This window comes from Cavia porcellus, unplaced genomic scaffold, assembly GCF_034190915.1.
Source record: "Cavia porcellus strain 051 isolate PalLab524CR breed Dunkin Hartley unplaced genomic scaffold, mCavPor4.1 scaffold_17, whole genome shotgun sequence".
In the NCBI taxonomy this organism is placed as follows: Eukaryota; Metazoa; Chordata; class Mammalia; order Rodentia; family Caviidae; genus Cavia; species Cavia porcellus.
Window position 1 is genome coordinate 22,729,666 of NW_026947500.1, and position 18,788 is coordinate 22,748,453.

Consider the following 18,788-nt stretch of genomic DNA (forward strand, 5'->3'; position numbering starts at 1 on the left):
TAGTTCCAGTCATCACCCATCAACGTAACATAAATCTGCCTCCAAATCCCGGGTGTCACTTTGGTGTTTCTGCCTGCCATTCCTGAGATCTCCTCCACCTCATGGCCCCCAGAACTTCACCTTCCACACAAGAGTCTGGAAGATTTCTCTGGAAATCTGATGGCCCACGTAGAAACAAAAGGTACCTGTACTGGGGACTCTCCAAAAGCTGACACTGGGACATCACAGGGAAACACAGAGTTAATAATCCCTGCTCCTATCCCTCCTGCTTCCTCCTAGAATAGAAAGCCCATGTTCTGCATCTCACAGCTTTTTTCTTCATTTATGCTCTTCTTTGGTTGGAAGTTTGGATGGAGCTACCAAATAGATGTTTGACTGCCAATCAGTCTTTAAAGTTCCTTGGAACAGTAATTAGCCACAGTTTTGTGGCAGCCATGGTTCTGTTGGGTTACTTTGCTAGAGAACCTGAAAAAAACTCTTGCATCCAGTGTTTTCCTTGCTAAGCTCTGTGTCAGAGTGGGAGAAATGTTCTGCAGACAATGGGAGAGGAACAATACAGCCCTAGTTCTCTACAGAAGCTCCCAGAGTGAAATCACATGCTGATGTAATCTGTTCACACAAAGGAGACTGTCAAGGAAAATGGCAAGCTCACTGTTTGTGGTCATGCTTTGCACATAAAGAGCACGACGTGATTAAACACAAGAAAGTGGCATCCAGTCAGCCTGAGGGTGCAGACTTTTCGGGAAAAACAATCTGTCCAAGATCAGTGCTACCTTTGGATACCACTGATAATTTTATTGTTGCACAGATTATTAGACCCAGCTCAGCCACTGATGTTACAGTAATTCCAATGGTGGAAATATGACCACAGTATGCATCACAGGGCTGAAATCAGAATACTGTGAAAGAGAACATTACTCCAATCCTAGTTACTCAGGAGGCAGGAGAATCCCAAGTTTGAAAACATCATTGAGACCCTCTATCAAAAAATCTTTTTAAAAAAACTAACTAAAAGGGAGGCTGGGGATGTAGCTCAGCTGGGTGCTTGGCTAGCATGTGTGAAGCCCTTGGTTCCATCTCCAGACTGTCTCACACACACACACACACACACACACACACACACGCACACACAAGCAGGGCCTTCGAAGTGCAAAAAAAACTATTATTTCCAACTTAGAATTCTATATAAACTACCCAGTATGAGGATAAAGCGAAGACATAGGGAGTCCTTTCCAAATGCAACACTTCTCAGTACACTTTAGGGAAAGCTGTTCACCCTCACAACAGAGTGAACCAAGAAACAGAAGGACGTGAGCTACAGAGGATAGGAACATTAATTCAGGAGAGAAAGGAAAGGAATCCTTAGGATGCTGGAAAAGTAACAGCCAGGCAGCCCCAAGTATGACTCCAAAGAAAAATGGCTTAGCTTTGGTTTTTGTTTGTTTGTGGTACTGGGGACCAAACCCAGTGCCTCACAGTGCTGGTGAGTGCTCTGTCACTAAGCTACACTCGCACGTCAGGAGACAGTATCTTAGAGGCGTTACTGAGGTTCCCTCTCCCCAGATCTCTTGGTTCACCGCAGAATGTTTTTAGCCTGCCATGTCCAGGTACTAAACAAATTCTTCTCATGGTCTCGCCCTCTGACTTTCCCAAAAGGAGGCTTTTGTCACTTCTCAGGGGAGTGATAGCCAGATGATGACCCAGAGACTCCAGGGATCTTCACCAACCATTGGTAATATTGTCCTTTCCTTATCTAGTTAGATATGTAGTACGGAATTTTTATATTAACCTCCCTTAACAGTCATATATAAATATCTGATAATAATCATCCAATTGATGGAGAAAAACAAGAAGACAGCCACTGAATGAGGTCTAACACCTCATCATAGAGAAAAAGAGGAACCAACCAAAGGGTCAGTGGTGTGAGTACAGGTGGCCGTCAGCAGTGTGAGGGAGACTCAGGCTGATCCCTGCAGGTGATGATGGCAAAGGCCTCCCACCTGTGGGAGTCACATGGCCCAGAGAGCTCCGTGGATGAGGCACTGGGGGCACCAAGCAAAAGGAAGATAAGGACAAGCACGAGGGCTTCTGCTCTAACTTAGCAAGCTCGTTTTCTGAGTCAGCTCTGTGCTCAATGAGTCCCAGCTTTGAGGGACGACTTGTCCTAAAGCTTCCTATGGAAACCCTCCAAGATCAGTTAACATTGTACATGACCAGGTTTGAGGACCCTGACTAAATCTCGCAAGTCATACAGCTGGCACAAACGCACAGCCCAGATCCAGCCTAGGTCCACCCATCAGAGTGAGCAAGGAAAAAGAGACTGCATTTCAAAAACTAAAAATTAAAAATGAACAATCTGACAGATCCTAACCTCATCATTCATAGAAGAAGAAGAGGAAGAGGAGGAAGAGGAAGAGGAAAAAAAGGAGGAAGAGAAGGAAGAGGAGAAAGAGGAAGGGGAGGAAGAAGAGGAAGAGGAGGAGGAGGGAGAAGAAGAATATATATATATATATATATATATATATATATATATATATATATTATATATGTAGTCTTTTGCATCAACAGCTGTGTAAAGCTGGGCATGATGGCCTACATCCTATAATATAATCCTAGCTACTCTGGAGACTGAGGCAGGAGGATTGCTGATTTGAGGATAGCCTGAGCAACACAGAAAGACATCTCAGAAAGAAAGAAAGAAAACAAAGAAAGAAAGAAAAAGCCACAAAAGAATTCTTTCAATGGTCTCTACCCCACCTGCAACAAAAGATAGGGAAGCACCAAAAGGGCAAGGAAGAGAGAGGTCATCAAAGAAATCCAACAAAGCGTGAGCAAACCCAGACAAAGTAAACAAAGCTGCATCTTGCAATCTCCTGACTGACCCAGATTGTCTCCTGGGCTCTGGAAGGCTTGAGGACAGAGCTACCTATAAGCCTGGTGCAGCTGATCAGACAGACCTGGGCTTCAAATCCTGCCTCTGGCACTCATGTGCAACTGTGTTTACTTCTTAGGGAAAGACAGGGACAGGTCTGGGGACTCAACAGACATATGTTGAGTGAATAAATGGCTACACACAAGTTATATATGGCCTGGGAGCCTCAGTGTCACCATCTGTAAAGTGGGAATAATAAAGCCTACTTCCTGGCTAAAGAGGGTCATCTGTCACTGGATGGGCAGGGAGAGCTCAGCCACAGGCCTGGCCATCATGGCTATGACTCCCTTCCTTGGCCGTTGCCTCCCTAACTGCACTGATCTGCACTGGCAACCTGCCTGTTACCCCACGCTAACTGTGACAGCCTCGATCATAGGAATCGCATCTCTCTTATTTTGTTCATGCCTCTATCTCCAGTCACCCTGAGCCCAGTTACTATTAGCTAGAGGGGTGGTCTGGCTCCTGGGGAAGGAGACACAGGCTGGGGACAAACCTGGTCACTGCGGGCAACTCCGTAGCGCAGCTCATTCACAAAGTGCTCACAGTTCTCGCTGGTCAGCTTGTAGAGCACCTCCTGCCCCACCAGTTCCTCTGCCCGCTGGACGATCTTGCTGGGAGGCAGCGGTGAGTACTTGTCATCATGTTTGTTGTTGACCTGGTACTTGTCCCTTCCGGCCACATCACACAGCAGGTCCTTCCTCACGACAGCCTTGTCGGTCAGGGTGGACATGATGCTGCCCATACCTGCGTCTGCGATTTCACCTGTGGATTCACAGAGAGGAAACAGAGGAACTGGTCTCGGGCAGGCCACAGGGGCTCAGAACTGGCATCCACCCGTGGCACCATGCACAGGGCATAACCAAGATACCGAGGGGTCATACACATGGCTGGGTGGCCCGAAGCTTTGGTGGCGCTTGTAGCCTCTGGGTCCTGGTATCCTCATCTGAAATGAGGACTATTAAAGCTCCATGACTTATTGAGATTTTTTTAACCAAGAGAAGCTGGCACCTGTGATACCTAAACAGCCTCTTCGTTATGCAAATATGAGCTACAAATGTCCTCGTCTCTTGGGAGAACAAACCATGGGCACCTCTCACGGTTCCACAGGACTGCGGGTTTTTGAACTCACAAAGCTTTTGGCTGCAGGAAACATAGCTGAGGTTCAGGAGGAGTCCCAACTCTCCTGGGAACAGGGACCATAACCCCACAGCTGCTCCCCTAGATGCGATGCTCAGGAGGCCCAGTGGGCACCAGACCAGAGACTAAGGAGGGGCAACAAAGCTCTGGAAATCAAATGACCTCGAACAGCAGGAGTCTGCATTCAACAGGAGGACGAGGCTGCCAGGGGAGAATAAGGTCAGCTGGATCTGTGACCAGAGAGGAGCCCCTGCCTGGTGCAGGGGGTGCAGACAAGGGACACAAAGTGGGAATACTGCAGAGTGGAACGCATGACTGGGCACAGGGCACCCCCAATTGTTTGCTTGGCCTCCAGCAGTAAATGTCTAAGTCCCACAGAACAGAGAAATTAAAAGTGCCGAGTTTTAGCCAGCATGAGCCGCTGTCTATTTGTACTGTAGCCGCATGGTATTGCAGAAGAATACTAGATGTTTGGGCTTCAGATTGGGGTAGAGATGAAGAGATTTCAGGTTATTTAAAAGACAGGCAGCCGGTCTCTTAGCTGAGTGGCAAAGCACCTGCCTGGCAAGTACACGCTCCTGAGTTTGGTCCAGGGGGTCGCGAAGAATAAAAAAAGAAGAAAGAGAGAGAGGCTAGGGGAGAGGAAGGGAGAATAAAAGGAGGAAGGTTCCCCGTGGAGAGCAGAGAGAGGTTTCCCGTGAGAGCGGCAACAAAACCCACAGTGGACATCTCCAGCCGGGACTCAGGGCTACCATGAAGCAGAGGTGAGTGACCAGGACAGCTGTCCCTGCAACTGATCAACAACCAAGAGAAGTCAGTCTTCCCAGGGAGACTCTGTGACCAGTGCTGGGTCACTGGTAACATACAGGTGACAGAGGCTGGGCCTGGGTAACCCCTCCTTGGAGGATCTTACAGCCTTGAGCCTTTCGTTCCTCTGAGGCCACCCAGTGACACTGGCCCTGGACCTTGCTCCAGCACTCCAGGAAGCTCCTACCCCTGCAAGTTGCTTCAGGTTGGGTCCGGCGTTCTTCCTGCCCCTCTCCTTCCTCTCCACACTTCTGCCCACCGGGACGGAGTGAGGCTCACCCTCCTTTCCATGCCTTTTAAACCCAGCACCTCAAGGAGCTCACACTCCCATAAGAGGGCAACACGAGTGAGCAGATACACAAATAAGGCACCTTCAGGTACTGACAAACACTGCGCAGAAGACAAGGGATGTAACCTAGAAGCTCGGGGGGAAAGACCACGTCAGGAAGCGACATCCCACTGAGCCCTGGGTGGTGAAGAAACAGCTGTGCTGAAAGCTAAGAAAGTTCAGGCCAAGCAGGAGAAACAGCAAACACACAGAGCTCAGAAGAATGAGCACGGCAGCCTGCAAGGACAGCTGCAAGGCCAGTGTGAGTGAGGTTTAGAGACCTCGGATGAAAGAGGAGAAAGACGAGATCTGGAGAGGCAAGCAGGGGCGACATCACCCTGGGCCTTGCTGCCCACGGTACAGATTGCTGCTTCTGTGTCAACTAGAATCTTGTTCCACATGGAAGAGAAAAGTCCCTATGACAGGGACACACGTATACCTGTGTTTACAGCAGCACAGTTCATAATAGCTAAATCTTGGAAGCAGCCCATGTGCCTATCAACAGATGAATGGATACAGAACACGTGGTATTTGCACTCAGTGGAGTACTACTTTGCCATACCGAAGGATAAGTGAGTCGTTTGTAGGACAGTGGATGTTTCCTGAGACCAGAATGTTAAGTGAAGTAAGTCAGACACAGGCTTAAATGTCACACGGTTTCTCTTCTACAACGAACCCCAAATAAAAATAAAGAGCAAAATAAAAACTAAAAATAAAAAAATAGGAAAATAAATCTTTTGCAAAGGGGAAGGGGACCAAGAGATGAAGGGAGGGGAGAGAAAAGGGAGCGTGAGGAGATGAAAAAACAATTCAGATGTGCCACATACAGACACCACCTGGGAATGTAATCATTATGCACAGCAAACATAGACCAATAAAAATAAAAAACAGAAGCCGGGCGTGGTGGCTCACACCTGTAATCCCAGCACTCGGGAGGCTGAGGCAGGAGGACCGTTGTGAGTTCGAGACCAGCCTGGGCTACAAAAAGTGAGCTCAAGGCCAGCCTGAACTGCATAGCGAGACCCCGTCCTAAAAAGACAAAGATAAATAAATAAATAATAGAACAAGGAAGCAAGTCAGAGGCTGCAGCTCTGAGCTCAGGAGACACTGACAAACAGAAAGTATTCGAAGCCAGGGAGCCATGGAGGTGCTGATTCCATTTAGGAAAGTGGGAAGGGAACTGGGGAACACACAGGATACCAGGAAGGAAGGACCTAAGCAGGACAGGAAGAAAGGTGTAGGAGAAAAGCAGAGAGGTCGCTCACAGCAAACGCTGCAAAGAGCTAAGCAGGCAGTGACCAGACCAGAATGCCGGCCTGGGCTCGGTCAGGATGCAGACAGAGCCCTTTGACAGGAGCCGCTAGGAGGGGTGCAAAAGAGAGAGCCTGCAGGGAAAAGAGTGGGGTGTGGGGAGCCTGAGACTGCCCAGGAGACCACGGGGCTGAGGAGGGCCTGAGGGTGCGGTGTTTTATCATAAGGGATGTCACCAGGGTTTCCAGTCCGACAGTACAGAGGCTGACAGGGAATTCCAGACGCGCATGTGCTGCCAGGAGTACCAGGACCTGGTCCTGAGCCCACAGGTGTGGGGCCGATCTCTAACGTCAGGGTGGGGTGCTTTTTGCACTTTAACAAGAAGAAAAGACAGCAGACACAAAGCCTGCTGGTTTTGTTACAAGAAGGTGGAGAGGATGCCACCTACTTGGGGACCTATGAGAGCTCTGGAAGTCCAAGGTGAGGCCAGCAGCTCTGATTCTTAGCAGCCAAAACCTGAAACCAACGTGTAAGGAGAATGTGCAGCCCGCTGCGGCAGAGTCACAAGGGAAACACCGCAACGAAAATCTCCAAACAACAAAAATGACTCTTGCAGGCAAAATGCTGAGTGAAAAAAGCCAGACACAAAAGAGTGTGGACTGTGTGACTCCTCTTCCATGAGGTTCTAGAACAGGTGAAACTCTTCCACGGCAAGAGAAGCCAGAAAGGGACTTCTGGGGACATGGGGGTGCTGAGGAGGTGAGCGGGGGCTTCTGGGGTGCTGAAATGTTCTGAATCTTGGTCTGGGACCCTGCCACAGGAAAAGATCTTTTAAAATTTACTCAGCGTACATTTTTACTATATTTGTGCATCTTATGGCATATTCCATTGTAAGGAAAATGTTAAGGACAAGGGTAGGGAATTCTCTCAACATTCTCCAAGTCAGGTATTCTTAGCCTCCGTTGACAAATAAAGAAACCTGGCTAAACTGGCACAGTGGTGCATCTGGAAGCTGAGGCAGAAGGATCACAAGTTCAAGGTTAGCTGGGGCTACATAGTGAGGTTTTGCCTCAAAGAAAGAAAGAAATGACCTGTATGACCAGCACAGGGTTGTGAGTTCAACTTCCGATATCAACCAAAGGGGGGTGCTGGGATATAGCTCAGTAGCACAGCACCTGCTTGGCAAGCACGAGGTCCTGAGATGGATTCCTGGTACCCAAAAGAAAAAAAGAAAGAAATGGGAGTGGGAGGAGGAAGTCGAGGAAGGGGAAGAGAAGGCAGGATTGGATTCCTAACCTAACTTGGTTGGATTCCTAACCAAGTCTGCGCAAGCACCTGTGCTCTTTCTAGAAGCCTTATGCTTAAGAGGGGGACGCACTGTGTACAGACCATAGTACTCAAAACACCTCAGCCCTTCTGCAAGAACAAGGGGTTCCAAGGACGAGAGTTTGACTACCAGTGCCCTACACAAAACTGTCTGCTCCTACCAGCCAGGGACAAACCACTGGTCAGAGAGCAAGGAGACAGTTGGGACGACCGTTCCTCCCAGTTCCCCACGTCTTCCCAGCCCTGGTGCCCTTACTTGGGGGGGCCAAGTGGATCACATATCCATTGCCAACGTAGATGGCCCAGTGTCTGTAGAAAGGGCGGAAAATCTCAATCAGGTCTCCAGGCTTGGGCTCTGGCTGCAAAACAAGAACAGGGCTGTTACACACAGCATGAGGCTGAAGAAGCGGAGGCTGGTTTAGTCAGGAAGGTTCAATCAGCTCCTGGCAATTAGCTCAGCTGGACCTACTCGGACATAGGTCCCGGTCCCTGCCCCATGGGTCTGATGCTGGTCCGCCTCACAAGGCTGTGCTCCAGGCCGGCAGGGCACCCCTCCCCGCCCGCCAACACTTTTACAAATTACAAAGGGCAAGCCTGAAAGGTTTCACAGCTGCTTTCCACAGCAGCGGGGCTGAAGAATTGCACAGCAACCATACAGCCTGAAAAACCCAAAATGTCTGCAAAAAAATGTGCCAAATGCAGCTAAAAAAGGACCCACCGTGGTCCTGGGAACCCAGTTTTACATAGTATCATGGGGTGATTCCGAGTAAGGTCCAGATCAGCAGAGCCGCCCTTCCAGATCCAGCAATGGGGTGACCTCCTCCAGGGCTGGGCCAGGGGACCCCGAGCTGCCTGGGAAGATCCTCCTACGCAGCAGAGAGGCCACAATGGCAAAGTGAGACTCTGCACCCATGGGATTTCAGAACAAAAAGCCTTTATCTCCTCCACAAAAGCAGTTACACAAAGCTGGAGAACAGCCATTTTCCTTAGTAAGCAAGTTGAGGAGCAATTTGTGCCCTTCAAAATTCATACTGGAAAACAACCCAGACAACCTCAATCAGAAGCAGTTAAATAAATTATTTTACAGCACTGTATACAAACTGCCACAGAAGAAAGCCAGGTATTTACATGAGCAGACATGGAAAACATCGAAACTTTAAAAGCTTATATATTTATAATTATAATGTAGTGTACACTAGATAATCTGAGGAAATATATCAAACTTTTATTGCATATAGTGAGTGACTGAAATTCAGCAACTTTTATATTTCATGTTGTATTATTTGATTGTTTGAATTTTTAGGTACAAATTACTTTAACAAAAAAATTTAAGGATTTTTTAAATGAGAGGAAAATCCTCATGTTGATGAATTTTAGTGTTTTAGTTGAAATAAAATGTAGGTATTATCTGTTATCAAAGCTTCATGAGCCAGGTATGGTAGCGCACACCTATAATCTCAGCATTTAGGAGGCTGAGGCAGGAAGATCACTGCAAATTCAAAACCAGCCTGGGCTACAAAATGGGCTCAAGACCAGCCTGAACTGCACAGCAAGACCCTGTTTCAAAAAAACAACAACAAAAAAAACAACTTCATGAAACTATCTCCCAATTATGGGTACTAGTTTTCTTTTTAACTATTTTCTAGTTTTTAAAAAAATGTTTAAGCAAGAATGTAGTCATGTTAGAATTTTTTTAAAAAGAGAGAAAACTAAAACTTGATAAAAACCAGTGTACTCAATTTTAGGCAACCCATCTAATCACTTTATACAAAAAAAAAAAAAAAGGTATATAAAACAGAAAAGAATAGAAAGGGTTCTGATTCAATGGTAGAAGTCTTGCCTAGCATTTATTAAGTATCCTAAAAAACTGAAAAAGAAGAAAGACCCAAACCAACCAATGGGCTTTCCCCTGGCTGGGGCTTAGGACAGTTCTTGTAATTTTGCTTCCTTCAATTTTCCTGTATTTTCCAAATTTTCTCCTACATTTTTAAGTTCCCAGCATTCCTTCTAACACGTTGTTATAAAACATCTTCGAACATCCAATTTGAATTTTCAAGCATTCAAAGTTGACAAAAGTTCTAAAATTAGTATCAGTAGACCCAATGCTACATTGGCTTTATCACAAATATGTCCATCTATGCATTTCTATCGTACGATATCTCAAAGCCCTACTGCTGCTGTTGGTGGTGGTGGTGATGGTGTTGGGGATGGTGATTATGGTATTCCTGTAAGTAATCAAGCACTGAATCTAAGAAAAAACAGGAAGAAGACAGGCCCTCACTATATGCTCCGGAGCTTGCTGGTTTCCACAAACCCCAAGGCCCCAGCCCTCACCCCTAGTTGTGGTTTCCCAGCACAAACTGCAAGACTGGGGGTTGCTGGTGTGCACAATCACCCTGCATTTCTAACAGATCCCCTCCTCCCACCCTAGGTAAGTGAATGGCCACTGATACCCCCACCCCAAAGAGTCCCCACCCCTTAGGGATGCCCACTTCTCTCTCGGGTCTAGAACCCACTGATTTGCTTCTATGCCCACCAGTAACTCACCGAGCTGTGAGCAGGAAGCATCCTGGATATCAGGGCTGTGTCCACAAAGCAAAGATCCTTCCCTTGTGGAGCTTTGTTGTGGGGGGAGGGTGTCTTTGTTTTTTCCATGACATCTTTTTTTTTTTTTTTTTTTTTCATCGGTACCAGGGATCGAACTCACGACTGCCTGCTTGCAAGGCAGGTGCTTATGCCACTTAGCTGAATCCCCAGCCCCAGTGTCTTTGTTTTTTAAGTGGAAATAGGGAGGACAGCATAGTCGTGAGTTCAGTCCCCAGTACCAAAAATAAATAAATAGAAATAAATAAAAAAACATAATCACTATGTACTGCAAACATGTCGTACTAATAAAAATCAGTTAAAAATGAGTAAGTAAATGGTGTAGACTATTATAAAGGATTCAAAACAACAGACAGCAAGTCAGGCCTTTCAGGCTCGGGTGCGGATGGAGAGTGGCAGGAGCAATGTTAAACAGGATGTGGGTGCTTGGGGAATTTACTGCAGGGAAGTGAACCTGTGTGCCTAAGCCCAGCCCGGCACAGGGCACAGCCCAGCAAAGGCCCTATGGGATGGACTTGGGAACAAGGCGGGTGGGGAGGCAGACGCTACAGCACCTTGGGCCTCTCCCAGGCCTTTGACCTTGACTCCAAGGGAGGCCACTACAGAGTGGAGAGCCCAGGAGACACAGGCCCCCGGCTGCTGCATTAAGAAGAGCTCACTTAGGGTGCACGGAGGAAGGAGGGGACCTGTTCAGAGATGAGGGCAGGAGGTGATGATGGTTTACACACATGGAGCAGGCAGTGATGAGCAGTGCAGGCTGCGAGGTCCACTGTGGAGGGTTAGCCACAGGTTTTGCCGTTGGAGGGGGACAGGAATGAAAGACAGATGCATCAGATGACCCTGAGTTTCCTGGCCACAAGGACGAGGAGGCTGGCTGCAAAGGAGCAGGCAGGGGACGGCATGCTCAGGCTGCCAGCACAGAGGCAGGGGGCAGCTGCATACCCCGTATCCCAGCCTGGCTCAGGAGCATGGTCTCGGATGAAGATCGTGTGTGACCGTATGAGTACAGGTCCTACTGGGAGCTAGAGGCAAAAGCTGGGCTCAAATGGGTTTATGAAAGGCTAGGAATTTAGCTCAGCAGCATAAGCACCTGCCTGGCAAGCATGAGATCATGAGTTCAATTCCCAGTACCAAAAAAAAGAATTGGAAGAAGCTAGGTGTGGTGGTGCATTCCTGTAGTCTCAGCACTGGGGAGGCTGAGGCAGGAGCATTGCTGCAAGTTTGCAGCCAGCCTGGGCCTACATAGTGAGTTCAAGGCCAGCCTTAGCAAGACTCTGTCTCAGAAGAAAGAACTGGAGGAGAAGAACTGAAGATGGTGTAGAAAGCTCAGAGCCTGAATTTTTTCTTATTTTAAAGCAAAAATAGATTAAAAACAATGATACAAGATTTCAGAACAAAATAATAGGAGATTAACACTGGTTAATATATTGCATATTGTTATCTTCAAAGTAATTGTTCAGATTACAAGATATACGCACGAACAAGGTGATCAAACAATGAAAGCACAAACGTTCTTTTTTTCTTTGGATACCACGGATCAAACTCACCTCGCATTTGCCAAGCAGGAGCTTGTGCCGCTGAGCTAAACCCTCAGCCCCTTAAACCATTCTTTTTGATAAGCAGAGATTAATAGTATAGTTACCTATCTTGTGTGTGTGTGTGTGTGTATATATATATATATATAAATTTTTCCCTTCTTTCCTTTGTCCCTTCCCCCAGGGTGGAGTCCAGGCCTGCTATTTTTTTAAAGCTTCCCGGTGATTCTACTCCACAACCCAAACTGAGAAACAGGTGGGGAAACTGAAGCTGAGGGGTAGGAGGTCACCTAAAAATGGCAAAGTGACAATGTGAGTCCTACCAGTGCTCCCACCCACGCAGGGCGGAGGAGACGCCCCCTCCTCAGGGCAGATTTCAGGGCCCCTCAGTGGCCCCTGCAGAGAGACCCACACTCAGCCCTACCGCTTTGTTCAGCCCAAGCCCCCAGCCCTGGGCACTGGGCAAGACTGGGAAGGAAAGAGACAGCACACTCAGAACCCTTTCAGCCCAAAGGCTGAAACACAGCAAAAAGTCTTTCTCCCACTTGGAGGCCATTTTAGGCAACATCCACTCACACCCCATCTGTCTCCCCAGGCCTTGGGGGATTTGATGATTTTTTTTAATGAAATATTTCGGAGCACAAAAATATAGAAAATAGGAAAATGAGCATAACCGCTCCATTTTTCAATCAGGATAGATTCAGTTTTCGCAGACAGCCCAGTGATTACATGTAGGGCTCTGTGTTCAAACCTAGGCTTGGCTGCTTGCTCACTGGACAACCTTTCTGCAAGTCTAATCAACCATAAAGGATTCATAGGGTTACCCTAAGGGTCACGTAAGTCAGCAGCTAAAAACACCCAGCACACAGGAATGGTTTGATAAACAGCAGTTTCTGCAACCATCACCCCTGGGTATTTTCTGTTGTTGTTGTTGTTGGCGTTATAATCTGGATAGGTGGCAGGTGGTTCCTGCAGACACTGGGGAGGTGTGAAACTCAAGACTGAAACTGTTTTCCTCCGTGTTCCCAGAAACCACATGCTCTGCAGAAATCTCTTCACCTCTTTCACTTTGCCACTCTGGGGGAAAGTAAGAAGTCAAATCTGGGTTGCTGACACAGGAGTTCCCAGGAGGGAGTCAGGAGTTTCCATGGCTAGGTTTTACAAGAGAAACCCACAAGGCACTGGATCAATTTCTCTGAAGCTGTGGCTAAGAAGCAGGGCCCAGGGCACCCTCAGGGATCTCAACCTAACCCTCCTGTGCTCTGTTGCTCTGTAACATTCTGGAATCACTTAATCACTCCCTCTGAGCTTTCTGGTTAAACAGAGCTGTCAATACCTGTTCAGCAGGTTTCATGTAAGGCATGACAGAGGTGAGGGGGACCAACACTATAGAAGCACTTGGACACACAAGACAGGTAAAATCCTGCAGCCTTGCCAGATGTAGTGGCTCATGCCTGTAATCCCAGCACTTGGGAAGCTGAGGCAGGAGGACTGCTGTGAGTTCGAGGCCAGCTTGGGCTACACGGTGAGACCCTGTCTCATGCTAGCTAGGTGGATGCAAGAGACACAAAACAGGCCAGACTGTCCGGACTTGCCGGCCCAGGGAAAATGTGGAGAAGGGATAGAGAGGACCAGCCCGACTAATCATTTCCCTTTCCCCTCCTGCCCTGTGGCCAAGATTCCTTGCAAGCTAGAAGAGACAGTGGCAGCTCCAATGGGCACCAGGCCCAGCCTCAGAAGCCCAAAGGTCACAGGCATCCTGGGAAAAGAAGGCAAAGCTCATCTGGCCTCCCAGACCTTTGACTGCTAAACCGCAAGCCTGTTATTCAGAGAAAAACCTCAGCCCCTCATGGATCAGAACTGCCAAGCCCTATGGGGTTTTTACATGTCACCTGGAGTCCCACTGTACAGACTGGAAATCGGAAATGGAAGTTAACTTGCCCCAGGTCTCAGAGCCCCCAGATTCAAGACAAGACTTCCAACACAGATCTGCCTGAACCTGCAACCTAATGATACAGTGGGCAACGGTGTGGGTACTCAGGCATATGGGAATACAAAACACACAGAGAAATGTGTCTTTTTGGAATTAAATTGCAAACACAGAAACTGTGGCAGAGTGGTCCACTTACTTAGAACTCAACACATGGACAAAAGGACGGTTCCTCGAATCTTTCCTTGCCGGACATGGTTTAGTGAAAAACTCATGACTTTGAGGCCTGCAGACCCACACTGATGTCTTCCCTGTACCTCTGTGTGACCAGGGGGAGTTACTTAACCTCCCCAAGCACCGGTCTTCACATGTACATAACAAATAATAACACCGCTTTCCTTATAGAATAGCGTGAATTTGATTAAATTTATGTAAGACATCTGGCCCAATTTGTGGCCCATACTGGGTATGATACAAATATTAATTTTCCTTCCTTATTTAAAAAAAAAAAGGCTAATTCTTTATGAGGGACTAATCCACACAAAGGCACTTATGTTGGTGATCAGCTCTGCTCCACAGGGTGAGACTCACCTCTGCACCCAAGAACTCCAGGGCTGATCACCTGACCAGGTCCACTCACCCTTTGAGATGGGGGTGTAGCATGGTAAAAATGGCCATCCTGGGCCAGGGATATAGCTCAGGGCCTGCCTAGCAAGCACAAGATCGTGATTCAGTCCCTGGTACAAAAACCCCCCAAAAAAGAAAAAGAAAATGTCCATACTCCTAAAACTGTTGTACAGATTTAATGCAATCCAAACCAAAACACCATCAGCATATCACACAGGTCTAGAGAAAACCTTCCTAAAATTCATTCGGAAACAGAAGAGACCTAGATTAGCAAAACGCAATTCTGGGCAACAAAGGCAAGGCAGGAGACATCATAATCTCTGACTTAAAATTATACTACAAAACTAGTATGATGAACTGTACTGGCAAAAAAACAAAACAATAACAGACCTGAGGATCAGTAGGACAGATTAAAAGATACAGACACAACTACAAACATACTCAGCCACGTTATCTTTGACAAAAGGGCCAAATATGTTCACTGGAAGAAAGCTAGCTCTTTAATAAATAAATGGTGCTGGAAAAACTTTCTGCATGCCAAAAAATAAAAATATACACATGTTTATCATCATATATTAATCTAAAGTCAAAATTGGATCAAAGATCTAAATATTAAAACAGAAACACTAAATCTACTGGAAGAGAAAGTAGATAGAAATCTTGAAGACACACGAGTAGGCAGAGAGTTCGTAACAAAACACAAACTGCATGGGAAGTGCTTCAAAGAATCAATAATTGGGATCTCGTCTTATTAAAGAGTTTTTGCACATCAAAAGAAATCACCAGAAGAGTGAAAAGACTACCCAGAATAGAAAAAAATTTTAGCTAACTGTTCTTCAAACAAAGGACTTCTATCTAGAACATATAAAGAACCAAAAAAAAAAAAAATCAGAGCCCCCAAATTCAAAGGCCCAATCTAAAAATGGGCATCTGAAATGAAGAAATACAAACAGCAAATAAATAATGAAAAAATATTCAACGTCATTGGTCATTCAAGAAATGCAAATTAACACAACACTGAGATTCCACCTCACTCCAGAAAGAATGGCTGTCATTAAGAAATTAACCAATAACAAATGCTGGTGGGGCTGCGGGGGGGGGGAAAGGAACACTTCTCCACTGTTGGCGGGAGTGTAGACTGGTGCAACCACTGTGAAAATCAGTGTGGAGATTCCTCAGAAAACTAGGATTGGAGATCTTATTCAACTCAGCTATTCCCTTTCTGGGTATTTTCCCAGAAGAACTGAAAATATCATACCACAGCATTATATGCACACCTATTTTTACAGTGGCACAATTTGTAACAGCTAAATCTTGGAAACAACCCAAGTGCCCATCAATCGAGGAATGGGTAAAAAAGATGTGGTATTTTTATACAATGGAGTACTACTCAGCTATAAAGAAGGATAAACTCAAGGATTTTATAGGTAAATGGATGCAACTTAAGAACATACTCACAAGTGAAATAAATAAGATTCACATGTGTAAACATCATATTATCTCCCTCATCTAAAAAACTGAAAGAGTGAATAAGATCCAAAATGTACAATAGATATTGTGAAAGTGAAAGGGGAAGAAACTGTCCAAAAGGCAAGAACAATGGGGATGAGGGAAAAGAGAAAAGAAAGACGGCTATATATATATATGACATATATATATATATATATATCAGATATATATATGATAGATAATTATACTATCAGCTCTATTAGTTCACCAAAAAGAATGGATTATACTTACATTGTTTGATTATTCATGTCTGTATCTTATAATCGTGCAATTGCTAACCTCCCATTATGTTTCTTTGAAATTCTGTATCATTGTTTTTATTCTTTCTTCTTTTTAAAATAAAAAAAGATAGGGGTATATGCCTCAGTGGTAGAGTGCTTGGCTCCCATGCCTGAGTCCCTGGGTCCAATCCCCAACCCCCCCAAAAAGAAGAAGGGGGTCTCCTCAGAACAACTTGCTGCTGCCTCCACAGCCATAGCCCTTTTTATAGAGTGACTACAATTGTTGGCACAAAGGAAGAGTGATCAGTTATATCTAGCCAGAAAGGAGAGGAGTCACCATTACAGAAAAAAAAAAAATGTATATATATATATATATGTATATATATATATATATATACACACCTCCAATTAGCACAATTTTATTTCTTATTCTTTTAAAACCACTGTCCTTTTCATGGCAGTTAAATGGAATAACATAGCTGCAAAGTCAGCCCCAGGCACACACAGACTCAGCTCCATAAACCGTCTGTTCCTAACGGCATAGTATGATTCCGGCTCACTTTATACACACTTTATGTGGCCAACCCTATGGTCCCACATTTTGAGTTTAAAAAGAAAACAAAACAGTACCAGAGAAACTAAAGTGTGATTAATACTCTTGGTCTAGCACAATGATGAAACAAATGTCAAATTTCACAATCATTTACCCATTTGGCGGATTTTCACAGAGTAAGAAAAACTCGAGAATTTTGTCAAGTAAAATAAAAATGTATGGTGCACTTTTTGGTTTACAGTTTTACCGAAAATGCTTTTAAATGTGGAGATGTTTAAAAACCAGCAGAAATCAGATGTGGTGGTGCACATCTCTAGTCCCAGATACCCAGGAGGCTGAACCAGAAGGATTCAAGATCAGCTTGGACAACATAACAAAACCTTGTCTCCAGAAAAATTTTAATAAAAATAAAAGCAACTAGAACTAGTTTTTTAAAAAAGCATAGGTTGTTTACAATTCTTGGAATTTATTATGGATGAGATTTTTATGAATCTCTGCCAAAATGATACCTATATTTAAGGCTTTTCCTAATCCATTAAGTGTTGTTTCCGGGGGAAAAAAAAGTTTTCCAAATTAAAATTAATAAAAACATTCTTTAATCAAGCTGTTAACAAAGATGGGGATTAGCAAATCAAATTCTAGGGAATATTGAGCATGAATATACAGGTCAACTTTTGATGAAGTCTTGGACTTTCAGAAGTTTTGCAACAGAAGTTGTAGCATTATAATTATTCATTTCTGTGACCAACCCACATGTAAGAATAAATGTTTCCCTTTTGTTCCAACATACATTAATACAGTTAACTCATTATTTTTTGTTTTTGCAACATCACGTTTTAATTAATTCCTCATTACTTTTTTTACAGGCATGACTACGTATATAACATTCGAAAAAAGAAAGTGTTCACTGTCTGCATCTCTTTTCAAGACATTCATTATCACTATTCATTTCTAGACTACTACTGAAAATAATGCCAGAGAAGTGAAAGGGCTTCAAAAAGTGAACCCTCCGGGTGTCAAATATGCTAGGGAAGCCCCAGGGCCAGGCACCCTGTAAACCCTTTTCTTTCCGGGGCCCTCAGAATCTGTGCCGGGCTGTGATCTGTGCCGAGCACTTCCTGCCTTTTAAGCGATAAAATTTTCACCCTGGGTAAAAGAGTAAATTTGAACTTGACCAGAGTTTGACAGTGGGGTGCTCAGTAGGAATTCAACTCCAGGGGGGCCTCAGCCACTCTGTGAAGGTCCCGCCAGGATGAGGGAGGGTCTAATGAGCCTCGCAGATTAGAAAGTGGGAAGGCCAGAGGTGGGAATGTGGGGCAGCGTGGCCTCCCGACCTGCCTGGTAGGAGGGGTCAGCGCGGAGACACCTGACCCTCCACGGACACCTGATGCCCAGCAGCCTACTGGGTGGCGCTGCCCACGTCCACAAGCATCCTCCTTGCAAATAAGTCGAGCTCCAAGAGGGACGCGACCCCGCCCTCGCCCCGCACTTACAGTGGGCGCCGGCATCTTCTCTCGCGTGCGGACCCTCGCGGTCAGGATCGCCTTCGCTCTGTCAGCGGCGCAGGTCCCTGAGGCAGAGGGAGCAGAAGATCATGATGTCACCGACTGAGCAGCGTCCCCGGGATCCGGGGCCCGCGGCTTCCAGCCCAAAGGCCGTGCAGGGTCTGTCTCGTCTCTGGCGTCTCCCGGAACGACCCCCCGACTCCCTCCGAGGTTCTCGCCGGCCCCCTCCCGGCCCCGCCCTGGTCTCTGCACAGCCCGATCCCCCGCGGGGAGCAGGGAAGGCTCACCGGGAACACCAGGGTGCGTTTGCGCCGCGTCTCCCCGGCAGGCAGCCTCTGAGAGGCGCCCCGGCTCCGCCCCGCGGCGGCCACGCCCCCATCCTTGGCCACGCCCCCGGAGCAGGGGGCGGGGCCACCCGCTGGACGGACCGGGCGCTCGGTACACCTGGAGTCTCGGCTGCGCTTGGGGACCCGGGGCGGCACAGCAGAGCGTCTCGCCCTTACCGGAAAGAACCGTGCACCCG

The 18,788-nt window shown here is 46.4% G+C and overlaps 1 protein-coding gene across 1 annotated transcript in view; it reads right to left on the minus strand.

Moving 5' to 3' along the window:
- Nucleotides 1-18,788, minus strand: part of Plaat3 (phospholipase A and acyltransferase 3) — a 34,482-nt gene extending 15,694 nt beyond the window's left edge. Inside the window, exons 1-4 of the mRNA XM_003468071.5 lie at nucleotides 18,553-18,788; nucleotides 18,254-18,330; nucleotides 8,038-8,140; nucleotides 3,426-3,694 (exon numbers count right to left, since the gene is read on the minus strand). Of these exons, the coding sequence (XP_003468119.1) occupies nucleotides 3,426-3,694; nucleotides 8,038-8,140; nucleotides 18,254-18,268 (387 nt within the window). The 5' untranslated portion in view covers nucleotides 18,269-18,330; nucleotides 18,553-18,788. The remainder of the gene's footprint in view (nucleotides 1-3,425; nucleotides 3,695-8,037; nucleotides 8,141-18,253; nucleotides 18,331-18,552) is intronic.